This window comes from Solanum lycopersicum, chromosome 10 (genome assembly GCF_036512215.1).
Source record: "Solanum lycopersicum chromosome 10, SLM_r2.1".
Lineage (NCBI taxonomy): Eukaryota > Viridiplantae > Streptophyta > Magnoliopsida > Solanales > Solanaceae > Solanum > Solanum lycopersicum.
Genome location: NC_090809.1, coordinates 40,510,349 through 40,522,653, shown reverse-complemented (window position 1 = coordinate 40,522,653; position 12,305 = coordinate 40,510,349). Strand labels below are relative to the sequence as shown.

General features: G+C 34.0%; 1 protein-coding gene across 1 annotated transcript; it reads left to right on the top strand.

The window, feature by feature from the left end:
- Nucleotides 1–11,255: 11,255 nt before the first annotated feature.
- LOC138338838 (putative B3 domain-containing protein At1g51970) lies at nucleotides 11,256–11,783 on the top strand. Its single transcript, XM_069289922.1, has one exon. It carries the CDS (start codon nucleotides 11,256–11,258, stop codon nucleotides 11,781–11,783), a length of 528 nt encoding a protein of 175 aa, XP_069146023.1.
- The last annotated feature ends 522 nt before the right edge of the window (nucleotides 11,784–12,305 follow it).

Below are 12,305 nucleotides of genomic sequence, written 5' to 3'. Positions count from 1 at the left end.
TAGAGTTGTGAGAAATAACCCTGTCCACTTTCACATGAGTTTGCCCGGAAACAAGCATAGCCTAGGGTTGAATAGAAGCACAAAATCACCAACAAAAAATTCTCTCTTTTCGATCCTGTGTTCGTAATACTTCTTTATATTCTCTTTGTAGATGGATGAACTTTCATTGTATTTAAAGCGTAACTCATCAAGATCATTCAATCCATTTAGTCTTTGTTCCTCCACTTCATTCGAGTCCATCTTATGTTTCTTCACTGCACATATGGCTTTGTACCCTAACTCGATTGGCAAGTTAAAAGCCTTCCCATATACAAGTTGGTATGGAGACATACCTATGGGAGTCTTATATGCAGTCCGGTAGGCCCAAAAATCATCATCAAGCCTCCTTGACCAATCTGTTCTATTAGAATTTAGCTTTTTTGAAACAATTTGCTTGATCTTTGATTAAATACCTCAACTTGCCCTCTAGGCTGTGGAGATAAGGAGTAGCCAATTTGATACATAGTCGACAACCAGAAGTATATATTTCATCCCATGAGAACTCACAAAGGAGCCCATAAAATCAATGTCTCATACATCAAACAACTTAATCACCAAAATAGGATTTAAGAGGAGTTCATGTCTTCTAAACATTCCTCCATCTTGTCTGTACCGATCACATGACTTGGCAAAATTGTGAGCATCTTCGTGGATGGTTGTCCAATAGTAACCACACTGTAAGATCTTATGCGTAGTCCGGATACCACTATGGTGCCCACCCATAGGCTAGGGGTGACATGCCTCCAAAAATTCAACATCACAACCTCCAATACACAATGACGAATAATCCCACCGACACAAATCCGGTATAAGTAAGGCTAATCACAAAAGAAAATTTTCATATAATGCATGACACTTTTTCCTATGGTGAAAATATAAATCCGACGAAACTACATCACTTGCCAGGTAGTTCGCAAAGTCTGCGAATCATGGGATCAAATCCTAAGAAGCGATGAATATATGTTCATCTTGTAATGCATTATAAATTTCAGCCTCTTCACCTACCTAATTCTCGCATAGCTTTAATCCTCTAATCTGGAAAAATGGTCGGCAACTTGATTCTTAGTCCCCCTTTATATGTTTCACCTTGAAATCAAACTCTTGTAGCAATAATACCCATCTAATTAACCTTGGTTTTGCATCCTTTTTTTCTATCAAGTACCTCAAAGCGAAGTGGTCTGTGTGCACTATAACCTTTGTACCAATCAAGTAGGAGCAAAATTTTTCCAATGCAAACACCACCGCAAGAAGCTCTTATTCAATTACCATGTAGTTCTTCTGAACCTTATTTAGGGCCTTACTCGAATAGTACATGGTGTGAAGGATTTTGTCCCTTCTCCGACCCAATACCACAGAAAGGGCAACACCACTAACATCACTCATCACCTCAAATTGCTCACTCCAATTTGGTGAAATAATAATGGCGCGGACACCAACTTCTCATTTAACTCTCTAAATTCCTTCAGACATGATTCATCAAAATAGAACTTACATTCCTTCTCGAGTAGTTTTCACAGAGGGTGTGCAATTTTTGAAATATCCTTAATAAACCTCAGGTAAACATCAACATATCCAAGAAACTTCTCACACCTTTAAAAGAAATGGGTGGAGGAATCCTCTCTATCACCTCCACTTAAGCTCGATCAAACTCTATCCTCTTCTTTGAGATGCGATAGCACAACACTATGCCTTCTTTCACCATAAAGTAACATTTTTCCCAATTAAACATTAGATTACAATCCTCTCACCTTTTGAGTACCTCATCCAAATTGCTCAATCACTGATAAAAGGAGTAGCCAACCATTGATAAATCATCCATGAACACCTCAATATTGTTCTCCACCATATCGGATAATATCGACATCATACATCACTTGAAAGTGGTCGGTGCATTACATATCCCAAATGACATCCTTTTGAATGCAAACTTCCCACAAGGGCAAGTGAAAGTGGTATTTTCTTGATCCTCAAGGGAAATATAGATTTGATTGTAGCCCGAATAGCCATCGACAAACTAAAACAATCATTTACCTATGAGTCTATTTAACATGTGATCCATAAAAGGCATCGGGAAATGGTCCTTTTCAATATAAGCATTCAACTTCTGGTAGTCCATACAAACTCTACATCCGGTTATTATCCACATTGGAACAAGCTCGTTCCTCTCATTAGGCACCACTGCCATCCCACCCTCTTTAGGCAAGAATTAAACATGGCACACCCAAATACTGTATGCAATAGGATAAATGACTTCGGTATCCAACCATTTGATGATCTGTTTTTTAACTACCTCTTGCATAGGTGGATTCAACCTTCTTTGGTGCTCAATACTTAATTGGTTTGTTATCGGGCATGAGTTGGATTTTATGTGAATTAATGCCGGGAGCAACTCCACTAATTTCAGCAATAGTCCAACCAATGAATCGTTTCAAGCTCTTCAAAACCTCCACTTAACACTCTACTTGTTGCCTATTCAAATTCCCTGCAATTATAACCGGCATAGTGTCATCTATAACCAAGAATACATACCTCAAATGAGGAGGTAAAACCTCAAGCTCTAATTTTGTAGCCTCCTCAATAGATGGTTTCATGGATCGATACTCGCTTGCTTCAAATCTAACTCCAATTTCTTTGGTTTTGACCGATATTAATTTTGTTCAAGTGAAGCCATGAAAGAACCATAATCTTCAATACCATCACTCTCAAAATTCATGATCACTGTCGCTAGTGCCTCGACGCCTACTCGCTCTTTATTTGGTACCTCATATATACTCTCAAACCTATAGGATATAATAGATACAGTTCGTAGCTCGCAACTCTTCTTCGTGGACCTACATATATTGAAATTTGGTTCTTTATTGTTCAACCTAAACTTCATTAGCCCCATTTTTATATCAAAAAATTTCACGCCCAGTGGCAAGGAATGACCTGCCTAGAATTATGGGAACCTCAAAATCACCTCACAGTCAAGAACCACAAAATTAACCAGAAATATAAATGAATCAACTTTAACAAGCACATCATAGAGTATACAAATGGGCATCTTCACTGCTCAATCAATCATAAGTAAACATATAATAATAGGCTTTGGGCCACCAATCATAAATTTTTATAAATGGAAAGAGGCATGAGATTTATGCTTGCTCCAAGATCACATAGTGCTTTAGTAAAGTGTAGTTACCCGATTATACATGGAATGGTGAAACATCAAGGATCTTCCTTGTTTTGCATAAGAGACCTTGTAGCAATAGCACACAGTGGTGCATTCTGTCATCATCCTCCAAACTCAGCGATCTCTTCTTTGTCATCATATCTTTCATAAACTTAGCATAATCGGGCATTTGTTCCAAAGCTTCTATCAAAGATGTATAGATGGAAAATTGTTTTAACATAGTGAAAAATCATTGATATTTACTATCCTCAATCTTCTTCACTAATTTCTGAGGGAATGGAGATGGAGGTATAGGAATGGGGACCACATTCTGAGACACCTCTGCTTCTATCACCATATTGTTCACCAACTCTCCGCTAGTTTCTACAACCTCCTTTTCTTTTCTCATATCATCTTCTACCAGAGATTGCGTAGGTGGATCTATGGTTTGCTTACCCCCTCGAGTAGTGACCTCCATGTAACACCTATCATTTTTAGGATTCTGGATATATTTCTAGGAAGAGTGCTACGTTGGCGTGGATTCACAGTAGTAGACAATTAAACCATATGTAACTCAAGATGCTTAATGAAAACCTCATATGTATCCACCTTTTGCAAAATGTTAACTAAATCACTTTTTATCTCTCATCATCTTTTGTAGCATATCGTCAACTCGCGCCATATTACCTCCGCCATCCCAAGGAGCAACTTCCCGATTTTATGAGGTAATATAGGGCCCACTCAAAATTATTCATAGTACCATAGTTACCCTCGTTGGAGTTGTTGTGTGGTTGTAGTTTCCATCTCCAACATATTGAACCTCTTAATTATCGTTACCATAGTTCCGACCTTTATTTCCTTTACATTGGCACCAAATTCTCCTTATTGGAGCCTTAGGGGTTTTGTAGATAAAATCCCGTCTACTCATTCACTCATAGGTATCTTCTTCATAATTGTACACATCTACTGGCGGTGGTTGTTTAGTCAAGCGGTCCACCACATTTACCATGTCTACACCTCCACTCACATGTTTCAAAACCAAACCTAATTCAGTTCTTATCTTTGAAAACTCTTCACACATCTCATCTGATGTTGGGTGGTTTGTAACTTGTACTGCAAAGGTGCTTCTCCTAGTGTCCGACTTTCTAGTGCTCCAAGCCTTGTAAATGCGAGAAATCTTCTCCAACTAATCAACGATTGCAGCATATGTACACTCTTCATAGGAATCCCCCTATATAGTATATAGCACTGCTTTATTGTTATCATCTTGACCTCGATATAAGTAATCTTTCAACAACTCATCATCTATGTGGTGGTTTGGGAAGCCTATCACAGATGTAGTATATTGTACCCAAGAGCTACTCACTGACTCCCGTGGTAGTGCTACAAAGTTGTGCACTTTATCTTTATGGTTGAGCTTCTTTGACACTAGATAATACCTTTCTATGAACATATCTCTCAATTAATCCAAAGTATAAATGGAATTGTAGGGTAGCTCAGTAAAGCATATCGCAGCATCTCCTATCAGTGATAAAGAAAACACTCGCAGCCCGATAACATTCATATCCATGTCTAGACTACCCACACAACTCTTGCACACAGACCTCAGTTTGCATATGTGAGCATATGGATCCTCCGATGGCATTCCTACAAACAAACCCCTCGCATTGAGCATCTGCATAAAGACAATTGTCACCACGAATGTGTGCCCTTGAGGTAGAGAAGGTAGGACAAGAGGTATATCAGAGTCTCTGATGTTCACGTTTCCTCTATAGTGATCCCGAGGTGGTAGTGCTGGGGGCTGCATCCTCAAAACATTCTCTAATAGATTTTCAACCTTAAATTGATTGTGTGCCTCAATAAGTAATGGAGGTTGACTGATCGCCCTATCACCTAGATTGGATGGGTTTGGTTGATTTTCAATCGTTCTCAATGAATAGTTAAGTTCAGTATTTAATGGAATGACTAGTTCCCTCGAATCCATGTACTTGTCATACACTAGAGTTAGACACGAAAAAGAAGACGAAATGAAAAAGTAAAATTAGGAATTTGTTGACTAAATTTCAATAATCTAACTAATGTTAATCTAAAAGCTAGATTCCTAGTAGCGGCGCCAAAATTTGATATGCTAAAATTACGCCTCCCTAAAGAAGTATAAGTAGTTTTAATCAAGTAGAGTACCCAGCAAGTAGGTTGGGATCGATCTCACCAGGAAAATGGGATAGACTAAATTTCAATGTACGATTATGTCTATTTAGACAAGGTTTTTCCAAAAACAATTAATTGAGGGGGGGTGGGTTGTGAATCAAGTTTCTTCAACACTTCTAAGATAAAAAGTAAGCAAAAGTAAAAATTTAGTTTTTATTAAGTAGTGAGACTAAATAGGGTATATTTATTCCCCATAGGTTCATAATGTTGTATCCTAGCAATAGCAATTCTTCCCTAGTTATTTGCATGTGAAGTGGTAAGTAATGTATCTCTAAATACTTTGTCTGAATCTAGAGAATTTCACCCCGCACCTTGATCCGACTACGTGTGTCTAATTTACAAACCCTTACCATTACCTCATATTAGACATCATACTCGATGTATGACTTAGTTATTACTTCGCACCAATCGTCACTAGCCTATTATATAGTATCCCACTAAATCTATGTTGATAATTCTTTTCCTATTACTACCTCCTCGGTTCGGCAAGTACCAACAAGGCTATTTCTAACATGTGAACTCGTTAAAAAGACTTCTAAATGAAGTTATTATCAATACATGCAAGAACCTATTTGAGACTTGCTTATTTGCTAGGTTTACTCTGCAAATTAGCAATGTTTCCCATAACCCTAGTTGTGCATTTAGTTACCCATGCAAGCAAGATCACAAATTAATAGCTTTTAAAGAAGAAATCATGAACTTTCTTCAACAATATGCGTAAACCTAGAAATTGGACTTGAAATTGCAAGATAAAACTTCAAACAAATCCGTAAATTGGTTGATTGCATAAGTTTGCGAAAAACAATCTCCAAAACAAAACAAGAAGAATACTAGTAATGTTTCATCCCAAAAACGAGGTTTTAATACCCTATTTACTGAAAACGTTGTTCTAAATTTAAAGAAATTAAAATAAGGAATGTTCATCAAAAAACACGGCATTGATCGACGACCCCTATTGAACAACGATCCGCCGACTGCCTCTGTCAGTCCAGACTTAGAATTATTTTTCTTCATCAGCTCAATCTCTACTCTGAATCAAATGACAGACCTTGATACAATCCGTTGACTAATCTACGGTACGTAGATGCTCCTCCGTCATTCCATACTTAGAATCTTAAGAAATCAGGTACTGGAGCCTTCTCTGAAATGATCGACGGTTCACCAGTACAATCTGTCGATTGATCGATTGACCGTTATTTCATTTTGTAGTTCCACACTTGGTCAGAATTCCCCAATAATGTCCCTCAGCCTGAACTGCACATCGATGTTCACCACGGACGGACCGCTGATGGCCTTCGTAGGTCATCTTTCTACACTCTTTTTAAGCTACCTTTTGCATTTTTAATATGGACATATTTCATGCAAAACAAACATAAAAACATATTAAAACTACGACAAAAAGGCTCTAGACACACAAAACTCTTAAGCTAAATGCATTGAGGTAATTTCTCAAACTTAGGTTTTAAAAGTTATGTTGGAAATCATAGTATTCTCTTTAGTAAAAACTAGCCAAAGGCTCTGTTTTAAGTCTAGTTTCCTTTCTTGCTCAAAATGTGATATACATTTGTAACTATAAGGGAATACTTAGTCCTTTTATAACTTTTAAGAAATGAACTTAACTCTTTGCTGTTTTCTCAACTTGAAAATTAGTTCTTAGGGAATTCTTAATTCCCTTATACTTTTGATAATTTTCATTCAACTAACTACTCTTGGCTCAACTTGTAACTTGAGCCTTTAAACAAAGGTAAAATGTTTACTTAAGATTTTAAAATTTTTAGGAACTTACTTTGACTTGGTTCATAACTTTTAGACTTGACAGACTTTGATATTAGATGTCCTTGAATTGGATTATGGCTTCAAGTATCATGATATCATGTTTAATGTCCCTCATAAGATATTCAAATCGTGCAAACTCGGTGTAGTTGGAAAGATATTCCCAAGGGGATTTCGAACATATAATGAACTGTCTCTAACTCACCATGAGCTAGATGTTATGGGCATATGAAAATAAAAAAAAAACACATCTTAAACATTAGGAAATTTTCCAAAATTTTCTAATTCTTTCAAAAAAAGTGATAAAAATAATTTTAGTTTCATAGCTTATTCTTGGCTATTACGAGTTACGAAATATTAAAATAGACATGATAGTATACATCAGAATCTCGATTGCATTATACTATGAAACTTAGGACTTGTCTTTCTTTTCTTTATTAGTCTGGACATATATCATAGGCTTGAAGTTTCACCCATTGCCTATAGAAGTTTCCATGAATTTTTAACTATTCATTCAAAAGTGTTACAATATTTTTTAAATAAGTTTCTCTATATAAACGAAGAATATTCTTGGAATGGTCTCTTTAGATCTTATCGCCTAATGTATGTCTACTTAACCCGTATCTTTCACTTCTAATGATTTTGAAAGCCATTTATGTTAAAGGTTTCTGATAATGCTCAAATTACTCTTAAAAAATCCAATTAAAATAGTGAGAGATAGTAGTTTGTAAAAATTTGGGTTGAATCACATAGGAATGGTATATAAAGCCTATTCATCATTGAGTAATCAATTTAAGAAACAAATATGGTATCCGCCCATCTTTATGCATACATACATACATACATACATACATATATATATATATATACACACACACACACATATATTCTTACTAGTAAAATCACCAAAACCTCACGTGCAATTTAATATTATGGAATTTATAAAATAATATTTAAAAACTATTAATTTTTAAAACTAAAACACTATATTATCGTACATACAAGATTACGTAATAAAAAATATTAATAATGTAAATGAAGATGGCAAATATATCATCTTATCATTTATCTTTCGATCAGTCATCTTTATATTAATTTTTATAATTTATAGTGCTACTTCCCGAAAGTGTTACTTTTTTATATTTTTGAGAAGTCAAATAAACATTAATAGGAGATTTTACATTTTAAAAGGATGAAAAAGCGAACAAATACTCTGATTCTAACATGTAGAAAGTTTAACCGTACGTTTTACTTTACATATACAATTTTAAAGTATCCCATTAAAATGTTTCATAAGTAATAATTAAAATGAAAAACTAAAGGGAGAATGTATTATATTGGAAAACAATTCAACTAATTGTATATACTCCATAGGAAAAAATATTACAAAAAACTATTCAATTTTTTTGGCTGTTTTTTTAAAAATAAACACACCATAGTGATGAAGTTCAATTTGAAACGACATTTCTATTCAAATCCCAGTGTAGAGAAACACAGCTATTACATTCAAAAAGTAGTTGTAGTATTTACAACTTGCAGTAAACATAAGAATATATCCATAATTCATATTGAATATTAGCAATTGATGCATTGTGTAGTTTTCTATGTCTGTGAGATTGAAGGCTCCAGTCTATTCAAATTCCTCTATAAGTCTTCCGACACATCATTGAGACCATATCAAAAGTTTATTAATTTTTTTCTTCTTTTCCTGCTTCACTTCACACTTCAAGGTGCGATAAATGTTTTAAGTCCTTTATGTCATCAAAATTGCATACCAAATTTGAATTTGTCTTCAAAAGATGGTAGCATATATCTATCAAGAATATTTTTTACTATACCACCAATAACTTCCGTAGATAAAACTTGTGTGAATGCTCAATTAATGTTTCTTATTTAATATGTACTAACAAATAGTTATAACAATAGCATTGGAGAAACCTAAATAAAAAACATGTATTCAAAAACATCAAATAACAACATAAGCATAAAAAAATGACTGTAAAAATAAATATCATGATATGTAACAATAAAACGAGGCAGAAAGAAAAAAACGATCTCGGTGAATGCATAATGTCCCCTTATGAAATTTATTTTTCTGTAGTACCCGATGTTTAAGGAATATATTTTCTCAAGATAGAACGATTTTATTCATCAATATATTGATACAAAAACTATGGTGTATTGACCACTCTATAGGAGCAAATGCATGAATATTTAATTGCGAAGAAGAAGAAGTACTTAAAAATCTTTGATGTTTTAAAATGAGAGGAAATCTATCTATTTATAGACAACAAAGGTAGCGTGCACAAATTTTAATTATTCCTTATCAAAAGGTCACAACCTTTCATAAAGAACATACCTTTTCAGAAAAGTCAAAATTCTTTATAAAAGTCACAACTCTTTATAAAATTCCCAACATATCATAAAAGTCGCAAAGTTTCTAAAAGTCATAATATTTCATAGAAGGGGAATGCTAGATTTTTGAAAAAAATGAATTAAAAGGAAATTCTTGTTTTTGGTGACACCATATATATATATATATATATATATATATATATATATATATATATATATAATTATATATCTATGACCTATATATCATTGATTTGAGCTTGGAAGAAGTCGCTAGTTCTTGTACTAGGGTAGACTATTTACATCACACCTATCGGCGTTTGGCGTTTCTCGGAACCCAAATAACACAAAATGTCATTCTTTAAAGTCTTTTCTTCTGGGGAGAAAAATAAAGGCCACTACATTTGGGGGATGGAAACTATGTGTAATATTATGAAGTTCAATGACATATTTTAGTCTTTTCTCTAATAAGTGACCTTCATTAAAAATAAATAATTGCTTACAAGCGTTTGTACCTTTCAACAAATAGTCTAAAGATCACTTTTGAGCAAGATTATAATCGTATGAGAAATGTCCAAGTAAGATAAAAAATTATGTAAGTTATTTCAAACATTAGACAGTACCCTAGTAGCCTATTATGTTGTATCTAAGGTTGAGATATATATGAGCAAACATTATATCATGGAGGATAATTTCTCAAGCGTTATATTTTTTTTAAAAAATCACATAAGGACAAGATATAAAAGGCAATATATTTGCTTAAATTATCCAAATAAAATAAGAAAAAAATGACATAAATATATTTTTATGAAAATAATGATCCGTAAATATATACTCTCTTCGGTTTCATGCCATCAAACCCTAAAGAAGAAGTCTGCAAAGATTACACATAATAGGTAAAGACTCAAGAGTTAATAGAGATAGAACCTACTCTAATATTAAATATGAATACCGCAAGACACATCATGGAAAATATTACCCAGTAAGAACTCAGAACTGTTGAAATTTTTTCAATTCCATCTTCTACGATGTTTGTACATTCTTCCATACTAGAATTTGAAGTTAGCAAGAAGTTTGGTGAATGGGAATGGGGTGCAAATTGACTTGTGGTATATAAAAGAGAAGAATGGTTTTAAGAAGTATGAGGATAAAATTTTTGCTTTAAGAAAATGAGTAATGATACCTAATCTCTATCCATTGAAAAATTAATCAAGGATTGCGGATTGGGTGTTGGTGATGAAATTGGGCTATATTTTTATCTTATTAAAGTTAATTTTCAAATTATTTTCTAAGGTTCGTGATTCACTAATCAAGCATGAATTTATGTCTGGAGGACAAAAATATTTTCTCAAGTTTTTGTCTGCTTTTACATACTTTATTTGTAAGAGAGGATTGGTTGACAATTGTGTAAATTATTTACGAATTTGGACCAAGAAGTTGAATATTTTCAAATTAAAACAAAAATTCTACACCGTCAATAAATACTAGCTAAACTTTTATTTTTGTCCACACTTTAGGTAACATAAAAATCTTGGAATTATTATGCGCACTTTAAATGTGAAATGACATAATTATCCTATTTTATAGTCTTCTCTTAATGTACCTTAATAAAAAAGTTTAAATTTTTTTAAAAGTAATATCTTTTTAAGATTCCCGCTCAAAATGAATTAGAAAACCTAATTATGTCTTTATAAGGTGTTGTGCCTCTCTCTTTTAATCTTCACCTTCTTCAATGTCTGATCAGAGGCCTTTGCTTAGCTTGAAAAAAACATTTTTTTACAATTTCTTTCCCTCAAAAGAGGAAGAAGAAGCTTGTAAAATCAACAACACTCCATATCAGGTGACTCGAAAATTGGTGGAGATAAGGGACTTATACCCTGCCCCAAGAATCGATCGGCAAAACCCATGGCAGATCAAGAAAAAGCTTACCCATGATGAGATCGTTGTAGGAATGCTGATTATTCCCTTTTTTGAGATGTTTGAGTACATCCTTCGTTACTGGACTTTGGGCGTGGCCAAAAGTTTGGAGAATGGATGCAAGGTTTGTGTTGACATGTGGGATATAACTGAGGAGACTATCCCTAAAAAGTATGAAGGTGGAAGTGTTTGGTTCAAGAAGTTGTTCTATGAAGATTTTTCTCTTTGGTCCATTGAATTGTTCAAGGATCGCAGATTGGGCGAGAGTGATGAAATTGGGATTTATTGGGATCCTAGATCTGCGACTCTAGTGTTCAAATTGCTTTCTCAAGTTGGCTCTTAGTGGAAAGGTCCAAAATTTAGGACCAAAAATAAAATATATGCTATCACAGTCTTTGGTTTAGTATTACTCTTTCATATAATTGTAATAGCTGAAGACCTTATTATGAAATTGGAATTCTTGAAGTTCCCCATTTTGTGTGCGCAATTCCCTTTTTTTAAATGTGTTTCATTCCCTATAATTATAGTTAGTACTTTTGATGTTCTTTGTCAACCTTTCTTATATATGCTCCTCATTAAAAAGGTTCTGAGTGTGAGAAAGAAATTGATGTACATATAGAGAATTTTTGAAAATAAGGACCTAACATGACCTAATTAAGGACCCCATAATCATCAAGGCTGAATCTTTCTATTGATGGATTCCGTACAATAGAGTTAAGTATAACATTAAAAAGTATTAGGGAATGTTTGAATAGAGGAGTGTGATTTCTAAATTGACTAGAGATGTATTAGTTTAAGACAACTAATTTTGTTAGTGAATTCATTCATGTCTTTGTTTCCTTTTTTCCTCATAATCGAAAGATGA

What these genes read in the sequence shown, in the direction of transcription:
- LOC138338838 (XM_069289922.1), top strand. Translation starts at nt 11,256, where the DNA reads ATGTCTGATCAGAGGCCTTTGCTTAGCTTGAAAAAAACATTTTTTTAC.